A 25,316-nucleotide genomic window follows, 5' to 3' on the forward strand; every position below is an offset into this window, starting at 1 on the left:
TTCCACCACGTGGTCTCCAAAATGAAGAACAATTAAAACAAAGAAAAAAAAGTAAAAAAAAAAAAAAAAAAAAGGATCATTTTCAGCAGTTAGTGAAAGTGAACACAATTCTAAACTGGTTGCTGTAAAGTACTTATTCATTGACTAAGTCAACGACAGAATTAAAAACGCTCCAGAATTTCAATTGGTAAACGAAGATCCACATTTATATTCCATTTTTGTGTCTCAAACATCTTGTTAACTGAGAATTCCCAGCTGCTGAGAGGAGCGACGTAGCCTCTGTAACCTGAGTTTGGGGGGCAGAAGTCAGGTGGAAAGGCAGGGCCTAGGGCCGCAGGAGGGCAGTTTGGCCAGCCAGGGCCTCCCCTGCACCCATGCTCCCTGCTCTCCGCTCCATTTTCAATCGCTTTGTTTTCCTTTCTTTTTCTAGTTCCCTCTCTTCTGCAGCCAGTCTTAGCCTCCCTTCTAGTTCTTGATTTTCTCTGCCCGAAGCATAATGCACCAAAAGGCGTCACAAGTGGCAGCAAGGCCTGGGTTTCGAGTTCCATTCCAGACCATCTTCAGTTTCACACCCCAGACAAGCGCGTTAGGCCGTCAGGGGCCGCGCATCCTGGCGGGCCCACACAGGCCCACGGCGGGATGAAGGAAACACCACCTGCATTATGCCCCACCAGTCCTTCCTGCCTGCCCTACCCGCGCCTTCTCCTCATTTCTGCGTCACCATGCCTACTGTCTCTTCTCCCCTTTCTCTTCCCCTTCCAGTCCTTTCTAGAGCCATTGCTATTTGGAAAGAACTGGCTCCACGATGTGCCACTCAGACTAACCTGGCGGGTGCATCTGGGTTACTGGCTTGTCTCGTAGGTGTCACAGACAACCGGACGACCTTATAGGATCGGACAAAAGAGGCTGAGAAATGTACCAAGTAGGCAAAAATATACTACTGACTAAAATCAAGGATGTACCAGGCACTTCTCAGTTGTGCTCAAGTCTGCCTGATTTAAGTGTGAGTTGACAACAACAGGCCAGAGGAGGAAAGCCTCTGAAAAACGGAGTTGGAATCGAGAAGCACAGCCCTCACTCACGTGAGCATGGACTCAGTGCAGCCACTGAGCACCTCGGAAGGGACTTTGGTGGGACTCCCACTTCTTTTCCCAAGTGCCACTCTGCAGGGGATACCCCCAAGCTTTTAAGGTCTGTGTCGAGGACGGTCACCCACCTAGAGTAGGCCGCAGTCGTTCCAGACACTGCTTGTCTTCCAGGCTCTGTGCCGTCGTGATCACCTTGGCTCCTCTGTGCTGGGCCAGCTGGATGGCTATGGTGCCAAGTGTCTGCGGGAGGGAGCGCACGGGCTGCGGCACTGTGCACAGTAGCCCGACCCGACTGCTTTTCCAACACGTTAGTGCTACACAGTACAGCGCGAACTGCTGTCTGATAGCGGGAGGTGGCGCGTTCAGGAGGGGACATGTTTGATGGGCTCTGTCCTCCGGGAGTGGGGATGCCCACACCTCGCGCTCCGGCCCAGCCTGCCCACCACACACACTCTCCAGGATGGAGGCCTCACTTAGCCTTGGCCTTGGCCGAAGCAGGATGGGCCTGTCAGGGCCTTGTCTGCCCCATGGTCTAAGCTAATTATACAATATGCACTTAGTCTTGCTACCTCTTTAAAGATCAACACATTTGCAAAGTTCCACTCTTCTGTGGACCCTGTGTGCAGAGCTGGGAGGCTGAAGATAGTTAAGATAGTTCTGCTTTTTTTTTTTTTTTTGCAAAAGCAGTGACAAACAGCAGCCAGATGGCAAATAAAACTATAAATTCTTTCAGGTGATGTTTTTACAGGTTCTTACTCTGGACGACACATACAATGCCTACATTATCTCTTCTGTGAGCCATCTAGGGGTGGCCCAGGACTGCAGGAGCAGTTTCAGGCTTTGGAGAACAAGTGTGGCGAAGAAACTCACCACGCCAACTTTTGATGAAAGGTTGCTTACTTTAAAGAAATGGGTGGTGCAATAAATGGACTCATGGCAAAGAATCGCATTAGCAAATGGACAGCCCATTCTAAATCCCGACGAGCAGGGTAGTTTGGTTGGTTCTTTAACAAAACAATCAGCACCTACACTTGCTCCGTCCATGATCAGCACCGACTTCCCGGGAGAAAGGCAGGAAAGGTAATGCAGAGCCATGTAGGCGCGAACACCATCTCCGACAGTTCCAGCAGCTTCTGTCCATGCAACTTTCTCCGGTTTGGGAACTAGCACACAGAACAAGAGGAACAAGCTGTGACAGGTCTAGGTCTGCCCCGTCCACCCCACCCTGGGCTGCGGGTGCGACCCTTCCCGAACTCCCCCTCTTACCCACGCGCCACCCACTTCAACAGAGGTCCCAGTGTGGGGGTGCTTTTAACAACTTCTTGTGAAAGAAAACACATGCACAGCAGTATATAAAAGATTAAAGTAAAGCCGCTGAATGGAAAAACAGAAAGCTAATATGCAAGTAAGCATTGGTCTGCCTGACAGAACACGTCCCTCAGCCCCGGCTCCTGCCCCCCATGAAGGTCACCGTCCCCTTCTAAGACACGACCCGACTGACACCAGAAGTCCCTGCCATTCTAACCTAAATTCTTAACCGCTCTGTGGTTCATCAGTCAGGTGAGCATTCCTAAACAGTATGAGCCAACTCTGCTTGTCTTTGAACTTTACCTAAACGGAGCTGCACCTATCCTTGTTCTTTTCTCTCGCTTTTCGGGGCCTCCGCTGTCGTTCTTGTGGGTGTGTGCTTCCCCTGGCTACTGCGCAGCATGCTGCCGTGAGACACGTTGGTGGGTAATCTGTTCTCTGGTCAGGGAAATGTGTGCTGTTCCCCGTGCGGGACAGTTATCAAAAATGCTGCTAATGCTTCTGCGCAAAAGATACCGACGAGGGTATCCTTTTTTTTCTCCAGGGTACTTACTGAGGTGTGGAAATCTGAGTGCTAGTACCCGGGTTCTATGACCTTCCACTTCACTGCATGCTTGCAAGGGGGGTGGCTGCAGGAGTTTCTTGGCAGTGCAGAAAGCGCTGAATGCTGTGAACTACTGTGCTGCCCGGTGGCATCAGCTTTACACATCCGGGCCAACCGTCTTGTGTGCGGTGGTTTCTTACTGTGATTTCAATTTGCTTTTCCCTGACTATGGATGAAGTCGAGATCTTTCTTTGGTTGTGGCCACCTGGAGTTCCTTTTGTGAAGGCTGTTCGAATGTATTTATCAGTTTTTCTATTGTGTTTTCTTTCCCTTATTGATCACAGGAATTACCCCCACATTCTGATAAGTCATGTATATGTGTTGTACATATTTTCCACTTTATGGCTTCTTGTCTCAATCTGAGTGTCAGAATAATATTTGAAAAACTTCAACAGCATCCACAACAGCTTAAAAATTATCAGTGGTTCTGTAACACATTTGGAACAAAAATGCAAACTGCTAATACAGCTTCAAAAGCTCTACAAGCTCCATTAGCTGCATCTGAATTTGTGTATGTTTTACCTTTTTAACATTGTACATCACATGTGTTTTTTCCACTATAAGCAATGCTTTCTCACTTTACCTAAAAACAATCTTACAAGTTTTCATAGTCTTTTTCAGCCCTTTCAAACATTTTTTTGTAACAGCAATAGATTCAGCTGGTTCAGCCAGCGTAGGGCAGCCCGATCATTTACCAAATAGTACTAGTGCCATCTACCGGCAGAGCAGAGAACCCAACATGTCTGTTGAAAATGTTCAGAGACCAGTGAGGTTTCAGTAAATCACACTAAACACCAGGTAATACTACACACACTACTTTATTCCTTAACAAGTGCTCAAAGGTAGCTCTTCTTCAAATTGTAATGGTTATGACATGGACTTCAGAACAATTAATTCACTTGTCTAAGGCCACAGAGCTAACAATGCGTCACCACCCAGCACATCAATGCTAACGTGTTCAATGGAGTTATGTGGTATTTTGGGGAACCTCTTCCATCTTATGAATTTAAACCACCTATATAGTCATTAGAATATCAAATATGTAGTCCTTAAACGCTACCAATAAAACTGCACTTAAGATAACAAAGGTTTGAAAAACAGTGCAATGTGGCTTAATCTTTGCTTTTGTGTTATTAGGTGGTCCACAGTGTTTATTAAGTTATAAAAGCTAACCAAAAAAAAGAGAACGATGTATGGGTCAATAACAATAGTATTATCAGGAGCAAGGAATTAGAATTTAAATTCTTCTGTAGGTCCAAAGGGTATAATCCTGAAAATGTGTTAAATTATGAATGAAAAGTAAACCTCTCTCTCAGGGTTGACGAAATAGTTTGAGAACTGAAAGCACAGAAGAACTGGAAGAATAACTCAACTTCTTAATCTACCCTCAGTATTTTACAATTGCATTAATAAGATTCGAGGGGGAGTTGGTTAGAAGTTGTTTCTTTGGTTTGGTAAAAGAACAGACTTTCTGGAAGGTCATTGTGCACCTTCATGAAAATCAGCAGGAACTAAAACAGAGCTTTGGTGAAAGGAATACATTCCCTTGCAAACCCTCAGGGAACTTACTGAAATTATTTCCTCTACCACAAAACGCTCACCCCTGAGGCAGAGCTCAGGGGTTGTCTATGCTGCACCCTCATTTTTATGTAAATTGCCAGGTTCTTGCTTCCAGCTCTGTCTTAAAGTACTGTTTGAAAAGGAACATTTTATTGCATTTTCTTTCTCAGGATTATTTGGAGTTGTTTTTTCTACATGTTGGTGGATTTTGGGAATATAATCCTTTTCATTTGTAGGAACATAAAAGGTCACTTGTATAGTTTGCACGGCTTACTAACCTTTGGAGCCAGGAAAATGATGTTCCAATTTGCTTTTTTCTTTCTGGTTCATTTTATGACTGTCCAATGGTCAGCAATGCCTACAAGAAGGAGCCTTTCTTTGGTTTATTTTTCAGTGGCTGACCTTCTATGACAGCTTGGTTTATTCAGTCAAAACTGAAGTGTGATAACCCAAACTAAAGGTTTGAATTAATTACACATTTACAAGTTTCTCAAAGGAAGAGGAGGCAATAATAGCCTAGGGGATTTCTGTAATTCAAAATAGTAGTTTTCCAGAAAGGAGCTGTGGAGATCTGCAAATTTCACACCACAAGGCATCAAAATAGTGATGGATCAGAGACTTTCAGGGCCTGACTTTTGAAAGTGTCTTTTATTTTTCAAAGGAAGACACACCTGGGCTCTATATGAGGTTTTATTATACAGATAAATAAGCAGTTTATGGAAAACTGTCTCTGTAAACTGATTTTTTATATGCTGACAGGGCAACTGAGATGCTTTAGACAATAGAGAGCATCATTGTTCCAAACAAAATGAGTTAACATTTACAATTTTAGAAATGAAATGCCAAAGATCGGTTAGCCTGATTTCAAGTTATTTTATGGGCTCAAATGTTTAAGTATATATTTTTAAATAGTTCAACATCCAAATTAGCCTTCTGTCTTCACAAAGTCTGACTAGGGATTTTATCACCGAAGAAAAAACTCAGGCAAATTTAAAACAAACTAGTTTACACACACAGTAGTTACATGTCGCTCTATAAATAGGTAGGAAGAACACGAATCCCAGCTGACGGCATTCCTACTGGGGTCCCTGGACCTCCTCTGACCACATCTCCTCCCCTACCCAAGAGGTAAACTTGGGTTCCTGGGTAAGCAGCGTCCACCTAGCTTCCATCCTCATCCCTTTTTGTTATATTCTAAAATAAGATGTACTTGATTTTGTAGAGCTTAACTTTACAGAAACAAGTATCACGCTGTGTTTTCTTCTGCAACTTGCTTTTTCCGCACATATGACCTGCCGTACTCATGCACCCGGATGTGCCGCCCGCCACTGACTGAGCAGCTCCATCACAATGCGGCGGGGCTCCAGCTGTCTGGTCTGCTGGGTGGGCTAGCACGAGCTTGCGCGGGCGCAGCGTGTCATTGCCTTAGGAAGGTAACCCTAAATTATCTTCGGAGGCGTTTGTACCAGCTTACACTTTCAGCACATTTTAAGGTCCACAGCTCCACATCTTAGCCGAGACCTGGATGGTCAGATGTTTTAGCTCTCGTAGTCACACGGGTACATAACGGTATCTCAAGGTGGCTTTAATTTGCTTTACCCTGATTACTTCATCTTTCATTATGGTTTCATGAAGTGACTGTGTATAGCTCTATATTTTTAAACATTTTTTAACTTAAAAATCCCAGAAGTAAATTCCAATAAGAAACATGATATACATAAATTTATATAGGTAATTAACATTTCATGAAAATGAACACTGGTCAAAAGATATTAGCTATAGAAGCCAAAGACAAATTTTCTTAACTCTTTTCTTCCTCAAACCCTACATACATGCACTATCTAAATTTTAAGCAATTTTATCTTAATTAATAACCAAGAGTAAGAAAAATATTCTGAATAGTTAATATGATAAAGTAAATAAACCTAAGCAACATCATCCACAACTTCTCTTTGGCCAGATATACCAAAAATTACAATCAATATACTCTATCCCCAAAGAATGTTTTTAACAAATTTCTTCCATGTCTAATCCCACGTTTAGATTAGGTTCCATAATCTAAAGGTCATTTAAAATAATGACTTTTGTGTCCTTTTCTCACACATTAGGCTAATCAATTAAAAAAATTCTTAGTAGGGACAAAATCTCAGTGCCAAGGGAGAAACTGCTTTTCCGCCTCTGAGAAGTTTTCAGTGAAACCAAAGGGCTCGCTACTGTTCAGTAAGCATGTATATTTCAAGACCACCCAGTCTGACTGTGAACCTTCTGGATACTAAAGGTGAACTAGAAGTACCACACGACCAGCCAACAATTATTTGCTACGTATACTCATGGCAGCGCAAAGCAGGGAAAAGTCCTTAAACACCACACACAGAAGCCTTGGGCAAGCTCGGGAAGACTGAACCGCCACATACCTAAGTAATGCTCGTGCACTCTAACGACTTCACAGAGTCCAGGGTCTTCCGAATCCAGGGGCAAAATTCCTGAAAATTAAAATGACAAATCAAAGGGAAACACTACAAAACTGAATCCATGCCTAATGACATACTGTTAAGTGTTGGTCTAAACTTTATTCAGTGGGATCCTGGAGATTCCAGTAGTTTCGAGCCAGCTGGGTGTCTGACGTGAACGCTGCACCACCTGCCGCTCTCTTGTTGCACTTCTGAGTGTACATGACGGCCGAGTAGACAGCCCATCAGAGCCCAGGCCCCGGGTTTCTCACTCCGATGGCTGCACACCTAGTTACCCTCCAAGTTTGGTTCCATAATATACCTTAGTTTGCGTCCAATAAAATCCCTTTCCCCCCCTAGGCTAGTCTGATTTTATTTTTAGTTTCTTCTAAGAATCTTGAGGATACAGTGTCACTGACAGAAATAATAATTCTCTGGGAAACACTTCAGTCAAAGGCAATAGCTTAGAAAGCCAATGAAAACTTTTCCACAAATCCTTTTTAGGCTAAATCTTTTCTAAGTTTATATGAATATCTTCCTATTGCCCACTGAAAAAAAGAGCAATTTTAAATATTACTGAAGTCCTATTTATGTTTATTATGTGGCTATCTAGGACATAGTATAAAAATATATTTGCAAAATAGTACTAATTATGGATAAAAAAGAACAGTAACATGTACAGTAACAGGAACATGAACAGGTCTGGTAAGATTTTAGCTTTATAAGATTTGGAGACCAGAGCTTCTGCGCGGTCAGGTCAGTGAGGGTCTTCAAGCAGACATCATGACTTCTCGGGCTCGAGGCTTCGATCTAGCCCTGCAGGAGGTGTGCCCAGGAAGGGGCCTCACCAGCAAGGCCACTGTGGCCCTCCTCTCTGCACTGCTGAGACAGCACTCAGACGGTGGCGGCTTTGCATAAATATTCCACTGACCTCACATTGCCAACTCTTCACCAGAGGGTATTTGAAAGCAGATCTCAAAATTCAAAAGTACTGACAGGTGGAGCAAGGCAATAAGCAAGCACTAATCACTGCATAGGAAAAAGGAAGAAGCGACTTCAAACAGAGGCCTTTACATAGCGCCATGAACTGTAACTTACCGACCACTTCATCATCTGGTTGAAAGAATGAGACCTTGCTTCCGACTGAAGAGCGGAGAAAATGAAGATTTAGTATTATCAGGCTGTTTACTGTAATTCTTATTAAAATAAACCAAAGAGCCATGGGTCTATTAAAAAGCACTAACTTGCAGGGTATCTGGTTGGGGCTATCTCCATTTCGAATCGACTTCTCTACAAAATCTGAGCCTCAAGGCTGCTGAAGTCACAGAGGGACACAGATGCCAGTGCGCAGCCCAGCTGAGGCGAAGAGCCCACTTCTGTAGCATATTAGCTGCAGAACCTCAGACACGTGACGGGGAGTTCTGGTAAGAATCATATAAAAATTACCATGACATGGGATTATGGGAAAAATTCAGACTGGTACCGAGAAATTTGTCTGAGCTATGTAGAAATCACCCAGTCACATTTTCTCAGCATGTGAAGCAAAAAAGTCTGAGTCAACAGTTAATTCTCTTTTTTTTTTTTTTTTTAAAAGAAGATTTATTTATGGGCCCTCCTTGGTGGCGCAACAGGTTAGGGCACAGCTGCTTCAGTGTGAGTTCGACCCCCGGCCAGGGAGGTGAGTCCTATGGGGAGATTCTCATGTCTCCCCGCTGCTCCCCTCAGCAGTGTACTTCATCCATCTGCCTGTTCTGCTCCCCACTTTGTCTCTGGGGAATCCTCCCACCACTCCTGCACCTCTGGCCGGTACCCCAGTTCCGTGTGCATAAGTAAATACATTTCTAAAAAAGGATTTATTTATTTATGCCTACATAATTGGGGTGTAGGCCAGAGGTGCAGGAGTGGTGAGAGTAGTTCCAGAGGCAGAGTGGGGAGCACAACAGGCAGATCCACTGAAGTACACTGCTGAGGGAGCAGCGGGGAGACAAAAGAGGATGTTGCACCGTGTGGGTCAGCTCCCTGGGTGGGGACTGAACTCATGCTGCAGTGGCTGGTGACGGCTTGATAGCTTTAACACCTGCACCACCAGGGAGGCCCTGATCAGTTAACTCTTCAGAATATTTTTACACAGAGATTTACAAGGGAAAGAGGGAGGGGAAAAAAAAACAAACATTCCTGAATGCTTACCGTGTTCATCATTTTCAGCGTGTAATCTCATCTAACCTTCATAGTATATCCATGTGGTGGGCATTATTATTCCCGTTCAATAGACAGGGAAACTGAGGGCAAGCAATGCTACCCATGGGTGGGCACCCTGACCTTGGCACTCATGTTCTGGCACTCAGTCAGCAGCTCTAAAGTCCTGCCTTCCAGGCCGCCTTCCCGCTCTGCCACGGGTCTCCTGTCCTGACTTCTCACCACTGCGCGTTTCTCTTCCCTTCTGGAGAAGGGACAAGCCTCATCCTCCTGGGAGTCAGTGTGCTCCCATTTTCTTGGCTTCCCTCACATTCCCTTTTCTAGTTCTTTGAACCATATCATTTCCAGGGGTTCTGGGAGATGTTTGTTTTTCCTCCACCGCTACCCTCTCTCCCTGGGGGAGCACATCAACTCTTCCTAGTTCACATATAATCTACATGCCGACAACCCTCAATACAGACAATGCTAGCACAGATCTCTCACCTCTGAGCTTAAACTCACACCATTACAAGATATCTCTGTGAGATGTCACTTAGGTGCTCTGAACTCAGCAAGTATAAATCTAAACTCACCATCTTCTAAATCTGGTTTTTATACCCTGCTCACCTGGTGACAGCAATTCATACCATAACCAGAATCCTGTAAGTCAGTCCTTATTTCCCATGTTCCAATCAATTCCTCAGCCTGCTGACTCGAGTTGCTCACTAGTTCTTGAAGATGTCCCTCGTCTCCACCCAGCCAGCAGTGCCAAGGAGATGGACTTTGTTGTCGCTTGCATGTTGGTTCACGACCCATTCGGCGCTTGCTGTGTGTCCTGGCGGGCCTCACAGCTGCCCTGCATGCGACCACTCTAGTAATTTCCATCAGCCCAGTCAGTCGCAGGCGGCATTTCATGGGCCTGGCCCGTGACTAAGCTCCCGCTGCATTTTTTTGTTGTGGGGAGGTTGTATGTGTGAAGGAATCAGTGTTTATATCAGAATGAACATATTTTGTTCAATGTCTTTAATTCTGGTATATTTGAAGGAGATTTTTCTTGACAAAATGTTTCTCTGCTGCCAAATGCCTCTGACACCTAGCCTGAGCTTTACGTTGCTTTAGCAACACCAAACTGTGATTTGAATGTTATTACGGCTCCTCTGTCTTCGCTCATGGTGCCATCTCTGCAGACCAACCGCCAGGCTAGCTTACACCAAGAAAGCTTTTCAGCTTCTCCCGAATCAGTTGCGCACTTGACCTTGCAGCTCATAATAATCTGCTCAGGGCCTCCCTGAAGGTGCATGGGTAAAGCCTCAGTGCTATGAAGCTATCGGCAGCCTCTGCAGTGCGAGTTCCATCCCCGGCCAGGGAGCTGACCCACAAGCACAACAGCCCTCCCCTGTCTCCCTGCAGCTCCCCTCAGCAGTGTATTTCAGTAGATCTGCCTGTTCTGCTCCTACTGTGTCTCTGGTGAGTCCTCTCACGCCCCCCCCTATAATTCTGGCCTACACCCCAGTTCATGTATACATAAATAAATAAATCTTAAAAAACAACCGCTCAAAGGTATATAGCTCTTCCTAGATTGTAATCACTTTGAGGGCAGGACTTCACTCTTACTTATGTTCATATTCCAAACACATTCCAAGTCATTCCAAGTACATGTTAGGTAAGGAATGACTGAACATCTTCTGGCCATTATCATTCTTACTTTTACTTTTCCTATAGTCTGAGCAGAGGAAGGAGAGGGAAAGAAATTAGGATTTCACTACGTCACAAGGGTACAGTGAGAAAAAGTATTACACATATTATAATAATATTTATAATTTGATAAAAAATCGAATAGTCTAACCTATGTTATTACTGGCCCATTCACTCGCGTACGAGAGAGAACTACTGCTTCCCGATGGTCATGAATTACCTATCAACAGACTAACAACAGCAGCTCTAATTAGAAACAAATGACCGCAACACTTAAGTTTAGGTATTTGATGCCTGTTAAGACCATTCTTGATGCCTTGAGTACCATTTTAACAAGCCTGAAACTACCCTGTAGGCAAACTGATGTCCCTATATCAATTTAAATAGGAAACTGACATCAAGTTTTTAGTTTTAAATTATCATTCTCTTAAAAGATGTATTTTATATTATTTTTTTACAAGATTTATTTATTTAGGCATACAAGAGCTAGGGTGTGGGCCAGAGTTGCAGGGGTGTGTGTGAAAGGACTCCTCAGAGACAGAGTGGTGAGCGCAACAGGTGGATCTACTGAAATACGCTAAACGGAGCAGCGGGGAGACAGGCGAGGTCTGCCACGCCATGTGGGTCAGCTCCTTGGCCAGGGGCTGAACTTGTGCTGCAGTGACTGCAGAGAGCTTGATAGTGCTGAGAATTAACTCCATGTGCCACCAGGGAGGTCCCTCAAAACTTGTATTTTAGAGGGTCAACTCAGCTATTCCCTATTTTACAGAGCTTAACTGAGATAATTTACTCATGAAATACTTGGAACAGAGAAAATATTTTAATAAATGTTCATTTTAATGTCATATAACTTGGTTCAAAGTTATCAATTAAAATATTAAAAAAGAACATCTTATATATTGAATTATTATTTTTATGAATGCAACTGCCATTTTACAAATTAGTAATAGGTAAGCCAATACTAACACAATAACAACATTACTTCAATATGCATATAGGGAATCAAAGTAAAAACAAAAACAAAAACAAACAAATCTGTAAAAATTAGTATTTGTATCACTCCAGGCAGACTATGAAATATCAAATGGAAGTGGTGAAAATTTAAGAGGTTTGAAAGGATTAGTCAAAACTTCTGAACTAAAATTCAATTAAGTTTCTTAGTAAATTTTGTATCAGCTTTAATTGAAAATTGCAAATGTGTCTTTTCCCCATTTCCTTCTTAGATTTCTATGCTATTTAAGAATTTCAAGTCTTTCATTTCTCTTAATCAATGATCTTGCATAAATATTAAGATGACATATTTATTTCTTTGTATTTACTTTCCTTCCCTCAATTATTGTCTTTTTAAAGAATTTTATGTATTGGGCTCTCTCTGGTGGTGCAACAGGTTAAACCTCGGCACTATGAAGCAAGCCACAGCCACCTCAGCGGGAGTTCAATCCCCCTGCCAGTGAGGTGACCCACATGATGTGGCAGATTTCTCTTGTCCCGCCCGCTGCTCCCCTCAGCAGTGTACTTCATCAATCTGCCTGTTCTGCTCCCCACTCTGTCTCTGATGAGTTATCTTACCACCCTTGCACCTCTGTCTTGTACCCCAGTTCTGTATGCAAAAGTAAATAAACCTTTAAATTTATTTTGTTCTTCATAAGCAATGATCTGGCATACATTTCTCAGATGCCGTATTTATTTCTTTGTATTTGCTTTCCTTCTCTCAATTATTATCTTTCTCCATATACATATTTCGAGATAACCAAGGTCTAGACACCACGGCTATTATTATTTTTCCCAAAGCAATTTCCAACTAGGTCAAGAGTCAATAAAATCTTACTACTATATTAAAAAATTTAAAAAAATTCATTCTTTACTGAATAAAACTTGAAAACAATTTTTTTGGACTTAAGGCAATTATAAAATCTTACTGGTTATTTCTCCCCAGAACCCATTTTTAATTTTTAAATGCTAAATTTTAGGTAAACTTTAAACACTGAAAGTGAATATAGTTAACTATTACATAAATTTTAGTCCAAAACCAACGTAAGACAAGTTATTTATCCTAAAAAGGGCTATACTGGTCAGGTCATCCCTATTCAATACGATTATTAATGGACTTAAGTACATAACCTCTAAATATCCACTAAATTGTAATAAGCTTTTCACTTATCAACCACCGATGACCGGCATCTCCCTGGTGGCATGTCGGGTTAAAGGGCAGCACTATGAAGCTTGCCTCAGGCGCTTCAGCATGAATTCAATTCCCACGCTGGAGGTGACCCACAAGGCCCAGCAGACCTTTCCTGTCTTCCCCCCCCACTCCCCCCCCCCCAGTGTATTTCAAGCAATTTGTCTGTTCTGCTCCCCACTCTGATGAAGTATCTCACTGTCCCTGCACCTCTGGCCTGTACCCCACTTCTGTATGCATACATAAATAAAACTTTAAAAAAATGTTCTATTTGTCTTTTTAATTAAAAGGAAAACATATCTTTATAATTAAATTTACATTTGAAGACTTGTATATAATTTTATGTTAGTAAACCAATTAGTTATAATTTCTTTTGTCTTTGAAAATAAATCCAGATATTTGTATCTGTAAACTTACCATCTAACACAATTCCAGCAATTTCTCTCCCAACAGGAAAGAAGTCTTTCTCCATCTTCATTTCTGCTAGAAGCTAATCAGGACAAAGGCTGTTTACTGTCAAGAACAAATCCTGGCCTCTTCTCATACATGAAGAAAGCAAGAGCAAAAATCAAACCACAAAAACCAAACATAATTCCATTTTTGGAATCAAGACAAAGCACATAACTTTGAAAAACATTTCTCCAGAGACAGGAAACCAAGACAGAGCTGGGGAATTAACTGGTATGTAGGGCTTAGTTGTGAGTATTATTATTCAAATCACCACTGACATACTTTAAAGTCTTTAATCTGCCAGCACTGAAGGGAAGTTACAGCCAGAACCCTTGGTGGCTCCACACTTTCTAACAGTCAGTCCAGGACAGGGTGAGGGGTGAGGGGCCCTGGGGAGAACAGAGGGCTTCTCCACCCCCACATTCCTCCAGTCTAGAAAACACTGGGTGAGGGGTCAGGAGTTAAACATGATGGACAGACGCAGGGAGACAGAAGTTCAGGCTGGAGTGTCTTCTTTTAAAGGATAAATAACTCATTGTTAAGAGATTAGCACTGCGTTCGATTCTGACCAAATGAAGCACTTGATTGTTAGAGGGACAGAGTGTACACACATAAACCTGTAGTTTAAGGTCCTGCACTTAGAGCTCTGTAACATTTCATTTGAACATATTTATAGGTCTATTGGTACTTTAAGAACAATAAATAAAAAGGCATTGAAATGCTTTTCATATATATATATTTGCCTGCGTATACTTGATTGCCCAAAAAGTCTTTTTCTGTTTGGAACTTCACAATTTTCAAAGATGTTTCTGTCGTTTCGTTGGAAATACCGGGTCTGTGACAGTTGTACACACATCCATGCAGAGCTGTAATTATGATAACCACCCTGTCTCTGTCACTTGCCATAAACATTTTCCAACATCACTGTGCAGGTTTCACAACCATTATGCTTAAAAGTTATACAGTATTTCATTACATTGATTTTTCTACTGATTTCCATTAGATGTGAAGTTAACTTCCTAGTCTGGGATTTTAACAGATTTCTCCTAGTCTTAAAAAGAATAGACTGGAAGGGCTGAATATATAACTTTGCAGACAAACAGTACTAGTACTGTTACAGGGCACCCCAATGTGAATTGGGGTGCCTGTCTGTGCGTCTTCACCCGTGCGCTTACGATTCAATCGTATTATGGACACACTCAAAAGGTTAAATAATGGATTTATTTATAAGGAGAAAGGTAAAGGAATAACCCAGGGAAAGAGGGAGAGAAACACAGGTTAACTAGGATGCCCTACCAGTTCTGCTGACGTGGACTCCACCGGCCGCTGAAAACCGACTGAGCGCCAAAACGATCAGCTGCGAACCACCAGGTCCCCCCAGAGCCCACATGTCCAGTTTTATCCCAACCTGGCTGCTCAGCTCCGCCCTCATGTCCCGGTGTGCTTCTCCTTGGTACTGATGGGATTTGGAGTTCCAGCATCTGGAGTGGGGGCAGAGTCCGTGAAACCTGGACCTGTTACAATTCCCCCCTTTTGATTTTCATACCACCATATCTATGGTGGCACAGACTTTAGAGTACAATCAGTCACCAGCATTGTCCATGAATGTCCATTATGACAGCCATAAGTGGAAAATAGTCCATTAGTGCATGTGAAAGGGAAAAAAAAACCTTTTTGGTGGGTATCAAAATCATAGCAACAGAACAAAACAAAACTTTAAAAGCTTTGTTTAAAAGGTTCTCTCAACCTTGATCCCAACTTTGTTCAACTTGTATGCACAAGTGATTTACAAATACATGTTAGCTTTTAACCATTTTTGTATTTTTGCATAAAATCACAGGGCAGAATAATCAAGTAGCCAGTTGTTGTTGCTAACTTGTAACAGGTACAGGTTTCATGGACTCCGCCCTACTTCAGATGCTGGAACTCCAAATCCCATCAGTACCAAGGAGAAGCACACCAGGACATGAGGGCGGAGCTGAGCAGCCAGGTTGGGATAAAACTGGACATGTGGGCTCTGGGGGGACCTGGTGGTTCGCAGCTGATCGTTTTGGCGCTCAGTTGGTTTTCAGCGGCCAGTGGAGTCCATGTCAGCAGAACTGGTAGGGCATCCTAGTTAACCGGTGTTTCTCTCCCTCATTCCCTGGGTTATTCCTTTACCTTTCTCCTTATAAATAAATCCATTATTTAACCTTTTGAGTGTGTCCATAATACGACTGAATCGTAAGCACACGGGTGAAGACACACAGACAGGCAACCCAATTCACATTGGGGTGCCCTGTAACAGTAGCCCTGGGCAAGGACTTTAGGGCAGCTCACTGATTCCCCTCTCAAGTCAAGCTTATTATGAAGTGGCCCAATGGAAGTCTCCAACCCTGATCTGTAAATTCCCTAGATGTGACATTATGGAAGAAAACTTTCAGATCTTAGAAACTATGGTGACATTACATCCAGTAAGCTAATGGTCCAAAGAAACAATGGCATTAATCTTCACAAAACCATGTATGAGTAAACGGGCCTGATTTATTCATCAATGGCATGTTTAACCACACTTTAATGTGTGAAGGCTTTCCATGTTTTCCATGATCAATAATGGTAGAAGACCGTGGAGTGTTGTGAGGCAGGGGATGTGCACACATGGGGAAGGAAGACAAATAGAAATGAAGAACATGAACTCTATCTAAAAAATATTACCTAGAACTATGTATAGACCAGAAGGTTAATAAATTAGTACATTAAGTTTCTGGCTTTATTTTTACTGTACCTGTTACCCAAAAGTAATTACCCAAAGGTAATTTCTTCATTTACAGGCCTTAGCTTACAAAACATTTCAAATAATATACAAAATATATTAATTACCTCAATTACACTAATAAATTTATTTAACATAGAAATAGCGTTTTGGCCAAAATAAAACACCAATACCTTTGTATTTATCTGGCTCAGAGCACAAGCTTTAACTTGAAGTTTCACATAATGATCATCTGTAACAGGAAGATTTTCCTAGAACCCAAAGATGATAAATAAAATAATTACACATTCTTTTGAGTACATGCCTTTATGTTGTGAATGGTTCATACATAAAATCGAGCAAAATTAAACAGACCCAAATCTTACAGTTAATTGAAAAAGTTATAATTGTCCAGTAGTTTATAATAAAAACAGAAAAGGGGACTATGGGGTAAAAGCTTTAAAGTTGAAAAGTTTTAAAGAAACTTAGTGTACCTATTTTGAAAATGTTCTCAGATACTCAGGTAGTAGATATATATTTAACACTAAGGTCAGGTAATAAGGGGGAACAACAAATACTGCATTGCATTTCAACATAAATAATCTTAACACTCAGAACCTTCACACTTACAGGGATAATCCTCTATATATAACCTTTACTGATGCTGAAATTTTCCTAAGGTTATGATGAAGTTTTTTAGTGTCACTTTTATCTCTTATGGAATAGTCATGGATATATTTGGCACGCTCCATGAAATTCCAGGGTGAAAAAAAACTTAGGAATGAAATCACCCCTCTTTTAGCTCTTGCTATAGAGTTAAATGTAATTTCCACAGGAAAAACAAAAAACAAAACTCCAAAACAAACAAACTTCACATTCAAGCACTCAATGTCATCCACACTTATTAATGAATGTAATAAATGTAACAACATTGCCCTCCGATAGCCATACCCTGGTACTGATAACTAAAACACTCTTTTCAATTCCTGATATGCCCCCAAAATTAGGTCCCAAACCTCCTAAGAGTAGTTACTGGCATAGTCCCTCCTCCTGAGCCCCATTGAGGGGATCACTGTGCTTTGACTGACTGATGGGAACACTTTGTCTGGGAACACCCCTTTTTAAATCTCAGATTTGATACTTGGTGATATTATGAAGACACCCAATAATACCGATGAATTTGTGGATTTTACTCAGGATTGTGTGAGCATTAAGTGTCAATTGAATTTTTGACCTTTCATTTTCACCCAATGGTAGAAGCTAAGTTGTCTGAAATTTAATTCCCCATCTAACTGATTTTGGAGCTCATGAAAAGTAACAGAGAAAAACTGGACTGTGCTCATAATCTAGAAATTATTATTATTATTCTGAAGTATATTATGATGAAATACATGTAGCATTCAGTTTTCACTCCTGAGTTCTCCTTGCCTACAATCACCTATATATGAAATTCCACTATTTGTGCCTTAAAGTATTTTAAAACTAGAGACCACGTAAAGTTTAGTGAATGAGGTAACGGTGTGCAAAGCCCAGATATTAGAATGGTAAGCAGTACTTTTCCTACTTTTTCATTTCATATTATGAAAGGAAGCATTTTTCTGAACTATGATTATAATCTTAAAATTCACTTTATTGAGGTATTTAGGTTAAGCTGGATTAGTTTTGTAACATAGAAGAATATTAAAGTTGTTCTATTTCTTAGGATCTTTCATATCGTCACCGTAAAAACTCTATAATAGCATCTCAGTAGTGAGTTATAACTAAGTGCTCATTAGCAGATGATTGGGTGAAAAAAGGTACATGTCTGCCTTCCTTGTGGCCTTGGGGTTAAGTCTCAGCACTACCACCTCTACGGCCTGTGTTTGACCCCAGGCCAGGGAGCTGACCCACATGGCGCAGCAGACTCTCCTGTCTCACCTGCTGCTCCCCTCAGCAGTGGACTTCAGTGGATCCATCTGTTCTGCTTCCTAGTCTGTCTCTGGTGAATCCTCTCACTCCCCTAGAATCTCTGACCTGCACCCCAGTTCTTCCATGTCAAAAAAGTAAAATATTTTTAAATGGATTATTCTTATAAAAAAAAAGTATATGTGACTGTGTACATACTGAGCTGCAAAAATGATGAAACCCAACAATATAGATGGACCCACGTTGTTATTATGTTTAATGAAGTACATCAGGCAAAGACAAAAACTATCTGATTTTATTCCTAAGTGATATATAGAATTCAAGCAAATGGATTAACTAAATAAAACAAACTTTTAAACTATCAAACTAAATTAGTGGTTACCAGAGGGAAGGAGGAGAGGAGTGGGAAAACTGAACAAAAGGGGTCAACTTTGAAGGACAACACTGGACACTCAGTGAACTTAATGCTGTATAGATAATGTTGATTTTTAAAGATGCGCACCTGCAACACGTTAATTTAAAAAACTAAAAAGATGAATGGTCTAAGCAAAAACGCATTACATGTAACTATATACAATATGGACCCCCATTTTCACATAAGCTTTGACCTGCTCCATTTCCGACCTGGGCCGGTTCACCCCTCCTTCGGCAACCTCGTGGTCCCCCGCTCCCGGGAGGTCACCATATTGATGCCGAACTTGGAGAGGACACCCGATGGTTCGGCTAGCACACTGTAGCCCAGAGCTCCCGGGCTCGAGCGATGCTCCTGCCCAGCCTCTGCCTCCCCAGTAGCTGAGACTACAGGCTGCGCCAGCACTCCCGGCAACTTTCACATAAGCTTTAAAGGAAAGTAATCTGAAGAGTTTCATCTGAACAATTTGCATTCATTTAGTTCCATTCAAAGTAACTTATAATAGGTCATTTAAAACTGGATGTATTTCCTTTGGGAAATGTACTCTTGTTTTATGTAATAATTAGATAATTTTTCTTACCCTTTCTTGAAATACAAATGTAATTTCTTCATTTGTAGAATTTCGTTGAAAATATAAGCCTTTCATAGTCACCTACAAAAGAATAACGAAAATTAGTATACCTGAAATAAACCGATAAAGTGTCTTCCAGACAAAAAGAAAGCAAAACTTGAAAAACACCTGTGGTAGAGGATAAAGTAACACCTAGAAATGTAGCCTTCAAGCGAATACACTTAACAGTTTCTGAAGGTGATCCAAAAAGAGACTATGTAACAGTCTCTTAAGAGTACAGAGTTAGAGCGCAACCTTTCACTTTGCTAGTCAATAAAACCTAGGAGATGTACTTGGGGGAGAAACACAGACTTTACCAGGGCTAGCGAAGCTCAATTTTAATTACCTAAGATGATATATAAAGCTTTCACAGTCTCAGAAAAAGCAGACGTCAAGATGCCCCTTGAAACTGTGCCCTTCTTTCTTCTGTATCAATTTATAAACCACTTCATGAAACTAGGTAAACCTATATTGTGAGAATGTTTAAATAAACCTTGAAGGATTCCACAGTCATTTCTTGAATTCCCATAGTAAATGTATGGCAAGACTATTTTCTTAAATGTAAATTTTACAGAAGTATAAAATACACACAGAAGAGCATGCAGATCTCAAGTGTGTAGTGTGTGGAATTTTACTGAGTAGAGCATATCGCAGTGCCAATAGGTATTTCCCGTTTAGTCACTACCTACCCTCCTAAGAATACTCACTACCTTGAGTTTTAGAACAGATTAGTTTTGTCTGTTTTTGACTTTGTAAATGAAATCATACTCCTTCATATCCAATTTCCTCGGGGTGAGTTTCACATACTTTTGCTTGTAGTTTGTTCATGTTCACCACTATACAGTATTCCACTACAGGAACGACCATTTATTTCTTTTATAGACATTTGATTATTTACAATTTGGAGCTCTTACAAACTAGTCTGTTACTCACACTTTGGCAGACACCTCCTGGTAGAAGTACTATCATTCCATTTATTTCATGGACACAGAAACTGAGTCTTATAGAGACTCAGTTACACATCCAGGGCCTTCCTGGTGGTGCAGGGATTAAAGTCTCAGTGCTATCAAGCTATCAGAAGTCTTTGGGGTCAGAGTTTGATACTGAGCCAGGGAGGTGACCCATAGGGCGCAGCAGACCTCTACTGTTCCACCCGCTGCTCCCCTCAGCATTGGATTTCAGTGGATCTGCTTATTCTGCTCCCCACTCCTTTCATCCCCCCTCACCTCTCGTGTACACCCATCTTGAATGCACCAAAAAAGAAAAAAATTTGTAAAGGTAGACACCTAGAGTCTCACAGCACCAAAAGGTCAGAGTTGGGACACAGCAGATTCTACTAGTCCCAAGTGTAGTTTCCTTAACCATTCTATTTAGATGCTTTCTAAACTGAGATGCTAAGATGAGCTATAATGACCTAAGACTAGAAAATATATCCTTTAGTACAGGATTGATAATTATTAAGTACTTACTGATATAATTGGCTATATAATTTGTAGGACCCAGTGCAAAATGAACACGTGGAGAATCTTATGCAGAAATTGTTAACATTTCAAGATGTGACAGCAGAGCATTAAACCAAGCATGGTTCCCTTTGAGTGTGAGGCCCAGAGTGCACAGTACCGGTGCCGAGCCTCAGTGGACCTGACGGGTCCTTACCCAGGATTTTTACTGAGTAGCTCATGGTTGCTGCTTTCTGAAATGTGATAACGAAGTGTTGAAACTAACAGAAACGAATATATATTCTACTTATATGTGTGTGTGTGTGTATAAATCATCTATGTTGCACATATCAACAAAGTACATAAAACAGGCGACCTAGGCTAAATCATTAAATGAATTTGAACCCTTTGGTAGAGGAAGGTCTTTGTGTGTGTCCGTGTGTCTGTTGGGGTGCTGGTGGTGGTAGGAAGGAGGGAACAGCCTAAATAGATGCAGCAGCTCTGTCCTCCCCCGACAGTACATCTAACCCCCTTGCCTAAGTCTCAGGGCTGTTGGGGGGGGGAGGTGCCCGTGGCCCGAGTCACTTTCCCAGCACGCTCGTGTCAGGTCCAGCCAGGCTTCCCAGCATACAGTCTCCCTTGTCTCGGGGCTCCCAGGCCTGCTTCTCTGCGATGGTATTGTGCTAACGCCGGAGCTTCTAACACAGAAACTAAGCTCAAGTCCTGCTCTCTGAAATCACCCCCAGCACCCAAACCACCCATCTGTTCCATGCTTCTGGATTTCACCACATATTGATGAATTATCCACTTGCTTTATCCACTTCCGAACTGGCGGGTTACCCAGTTATTGCTTGGGAGAATCAACATCCATTGTTACGAAACTAATCTCTGCTTGGACTCAGTCTGAGGCTCCCAGAGTTGCCTTCTTGAGAGTAATTACACAGCAATCCCTCTGTAGCAGCATTTCCCCTGCCCGTTGCCCTGAAAATCACGGCATGCCTTCCCAGATCAGTGCACGTCATGTGGTGTGTGCACCCCGATTTCATAGACTCTGGCTGGTGGGCCTTTATCTTCTAAGCAAGTATTGCATTCCTAATCGTGCCAATATTTAGTCAGATCTGCCCCAACAGCTCTTCTAAATTAGTTTAAAAACTGGCCAGGCTGGTAGAAAAGAGTAATGTTTAGTTAATTCAATAAAGAATTCATGTAGGGATGAAAATACCCTGAAGTTACAAAATGAGGCCTTTTGCACAAGAGGTCAGAAGAAACTGATGGAAATGTCATCTGTTTTGTAAACCCTAAAAAGGAATATTCAGTTCTTAACACTGAGAAGATGGCAGAAGGCATGAATCTGGGGCCCACTTAATTTCTCAGGTGCAAGCTCAGATTAAAGGGAACACTCAGCTCATTATTTAATAAGATTTTTAGTGACTGTGCAAGACAGTTGCACACAATACCTAAAATATGTGAACACCTTATTAGACAGAACAAAAAAAATGTAGTCATGTTTCTTGGAACATGTGTCAGTTCCAAGAATAGTGTCATGTAACTTCAAAATTGTATATTCTGTGGTAAATTTTCCTTTGACAAAAAAGTGCTAGCAAAAACTTTTAAATGAAAATAAACCTGTTTAAAGTGTAGGCTGATATGCCCTCTAAAAAGCATAATGATTTTATAATTTCTAGATACTTGAGATTTTAAATATATTTAACATAGGTCCACAAATTGAGGATTGTATATGATACTTTACATTTTTATAATGGTCATACATTAGACTTATTAAAAAAGCTGGAGAAACAAAAATCAAGGCACCTAATTTTAAATAATTACATAAATTAAACACTTGACTGTTAACACTTCCAGAAATTAGTTTAATAAAAGTACTGGTTTCTGAAAGGATTTAAAGGTTTCTATAGGAAGAAATACCACATGGTTTCAGGCTAGTGATGACAGCGACATGAACTCCACTTGCTTTTCTCTGGCTACACTTAGCCCCCCAAGGAACTCATCTATTACATTTGTAAATAAATCCTCGACAGACCACTCCTTAAGTATACTTTCAGACCTAAAGTATTTCTAAGCATCAGCTCAACCTCAAATTCAGCTGGCATAAACCTGGACTCATCTTCCATGATTTATGATTTTGCTGTACCAATCTATGGTCACCAAGGGTACCTTAAGAGTCTATGTAGTACATTGTTCTGTATTAAATTATTGACCATGGGTCCTCCTTGGTGGCACAGGGGTAAAGTCTCAGCACTACAAAGCTATTGCAGCCACTGTAGCACAAGTTCGATTCCCAGCCAGGGAACTGACACACATGGTGCAGCAGACCCCTCCTGTTTCACTGATGCTCCCCTCAGCAGTGTGTTTTGGTCAATCTGCCTGCTTTGCTCCCTACTCTGTCTCTGGTGAATCCTCTCACTCTTGCATCTCTGGCCTGTACCCCAGTTCTTGTATACATAAATAAATCTTTAAAAATAACAAAAAGTAATAAATTATTGACCATGAAGCATCTTCCCTTTCCCTCCCGATATCCTGGCTCGGCTTCTCACTTTTGGTTTTGATGATCAGCATATACTCAGGGTGCAAAGGAAGTCACCCCCAACCCCCCTGGTTCTTCCAGGTTGCCAAATAACCAAATAAGCATTAGATATGAGAGAAGGCCAAACAGAAATTTAATAATAACATGTAGACATCCTGCAAACACAGGAAAGACCCAACAGGGAAAAAACTCACTGGTGTCTTCAGAGGCTATCTTGAAAAATCTAACTATGGGGAGTTGGGTAAAGTAGGGTAAATTCAGTTAGGAAGTTTACTTGGAAAAGCACATTAGGTAAAGATATGCAGATTTAAGTTCTGCCTTTTTAGAAAAGCGATAAGGAAAATGGGTTTTCCTGGGACTAGCCCTACTGAGAGAAGTTCACAAATAAATATGAAAAGCAAGGTTCATCCAGCCTCCAGAGACCCACCTTTTACCAAAGACCTCTGGGGTAGCAGACACTACCTGTCACTTAGGTTAACACTGAAGTGTGTCAGATCTGGGCTATGGTCTCAGGCTGCTGAACAGCCTCAGTTCTTTCTCTCAGCAGATCCATTTGTTATTCTTAAGGACAACTTAATTTCTCAAGGCCAAACTCCACGTGCCCCTCGTCATGCCAGAGCTGGTGCCCAGCATGAGGGACCAGCTGAAAGGCAGGGGTTAGACTAAATGGCAGGCAGATAGACTAAAGCGTATCTTCAATAGTAAGTTTTAATCAAGCTCTTATTCATCTGTAAGATTTTGCATACACATCCACATGTCAGATAAAGAAGTATGTAAACCATGTGGCCAAATCTTTGGTTGAAAATTAGGGTCAGCGTGACCAAAGCGACCAGATATAGTGAGACATTCAAAATTCCTAAGCTTTCCCATCCTGTAAGGAGGCAATGAAAGGACTGAGCTATTCTACAGTCCAGGATGCTGTACTGGACAAGAGGCCCATCTGTCTGGTGGTTTGATTTTGAATGCACAACACGGAGAACTGTAAACCTACCAAAATATTTCACTGCAAAAAAACCCAGACACCATGACCTTGTATAGAGAATCCTTTGTTTCAAATCTAAACAAACATCTCATAAAGTGACATAAAGTGGTGCAGAGGCATCCGTGAAACACAATTAGTGATAACAGATAGTAATTAAACCCCAAAGTGGTGCATGGGTGGGATTCAGAAGTCATACCTAACCCTAGTTTCAATTCTGGCTCTGCTTCTTATTTGCCCTTTGATTTTAGGCCACGGATGGGCTCTCGAGTCAATATCTGTATTGGTAGTTACCTCAAAGTGTTGCTGTTAAGTACTAAAACATGCAAAGCACTCAATATACCTGGTACAAAACAAGCACTCACTACATGGTGGTTATTTGTAAGATTATTTCTGACAACTGAGATGCTCAAAAGTAATGCTTGAGCTCATTTCAGTGAAGGGTTTACTCAGGTGCAAGTTGAGCTTTCATACCTTTTATTTATTTTTTGCAGTGGGTTATTAGACCATGGCACTTGCTCTGTCCATCAACACTAGCCCCTGACCACAGGCAGCTACTGAGCATTCAAACTGGCTAGTGGGAACCAAAATGTGCTGTAAGTGTCAAGTATACAGATTGTAACGGTTCAATATGAAAAAGAGAGTATTTCCATTTTTTAATATTTGATGAGTTGAGAATATTTGGGATGTAATGGGTGAAGTGAAACACATTATTCAAATTAACTTCACGTGTTTCTCCAAATTTTTTAACGTGGCTGCCAGAAAATGCCAGAAGTGGCTGGCATTAACTATGCATTGGGCAGAGCTGATGGATGCCACGGCAGCAGCTGGGTGCTTGCTAGAAATGCAGATTCCTGGTCCTAGTCCAGACCTACAGCACTTGAGCACGATTCACGGGTGATGCTCAGCGTGCCCCAGAGTAGCCACCTGTTTAGCTTGGTGCACAGTGCACAGGTAGCTTCAGGGTCATACGCAAGCAGATACCAAGCTTTAGATACTGCTCACCGATAAAGGAAAGCCGACAGGGAGACAGGAAGAGGAGTAAGGGAGCAACAAGAAACTCCAATTATAGGGGCAAAAAGAAGGGAGGGAGCTGGGTTCAAAAGGGAGGTTCAGTGGAAGGGAACTTCCAGACTATTGTCTCCATACAGGTGGAAGGAGATGCAAAATGAGATTAAAAAAAAAA

General features: G+C 41.6%; 1 protein-coding gene across 2 annotated transcripts in view; it reads right to left on the reverse strand.

Moving 5' to 3' along the window:
* The window catches only part of CRYZL1 (crystallin, zeta (quinone reductase)-like 1), a 33,143-nt gene that overhangs the window by 6,936 nt on the left and 891 nt on the right, over window positions 1-25,316 (reverse strand). For both annotated transcript variants that reach the window (XM_012734177.1, XM_004675358.2), the window contains exons 2-8: window positions 19,138-19,209; window positions 16,435-16,512; window positions 13,477-13,549; window positions 8,109-8,153; window positions 6,975-7,043; window positions 2,118-2,251; window positions 1,217-1,328 (exon numbers count right to left, since the gene is read on the reverse strand). In XM_012734177.1, the coding sequence (XP_012589631.1) occupies window positions 1,217-1,328; window positions 2,118-2,251; window positions 6,975-7,043; window positions 8,109-8,153; window positions 13,477-13,549; window positions 16,435-16,512; window positions 19,138-19,203 (577 nt within the window). In that variant the 5' untranslated portion in view covers window positions 19,204-19,209. The remainder of the gene's footprint in view (window positions 1-1,216; window positions 1,329-2,117; window positions 2,252-6,974; window positions 7,044-8,108; window positions 8,154-13,476; window positions 13,550-16,434; window positions 16,513-19,137; window positions 19,210-25,316) is intronic.

Source organism: Condylura cristata, unplaced genomic scaffold (assembly GCF_000260355.1).
Source record: "Condylura cristata isolate star-nosed mole 26May11 unplaced genomic scaffold, ConCri1.0 scaffold00003, whole genome shotgun sequence".
NCBI lineage: Eukaryota > Metazoa > Chordata > Mammalia > Eulipotyphla > Talpidae > Condylura > Condylura cristata.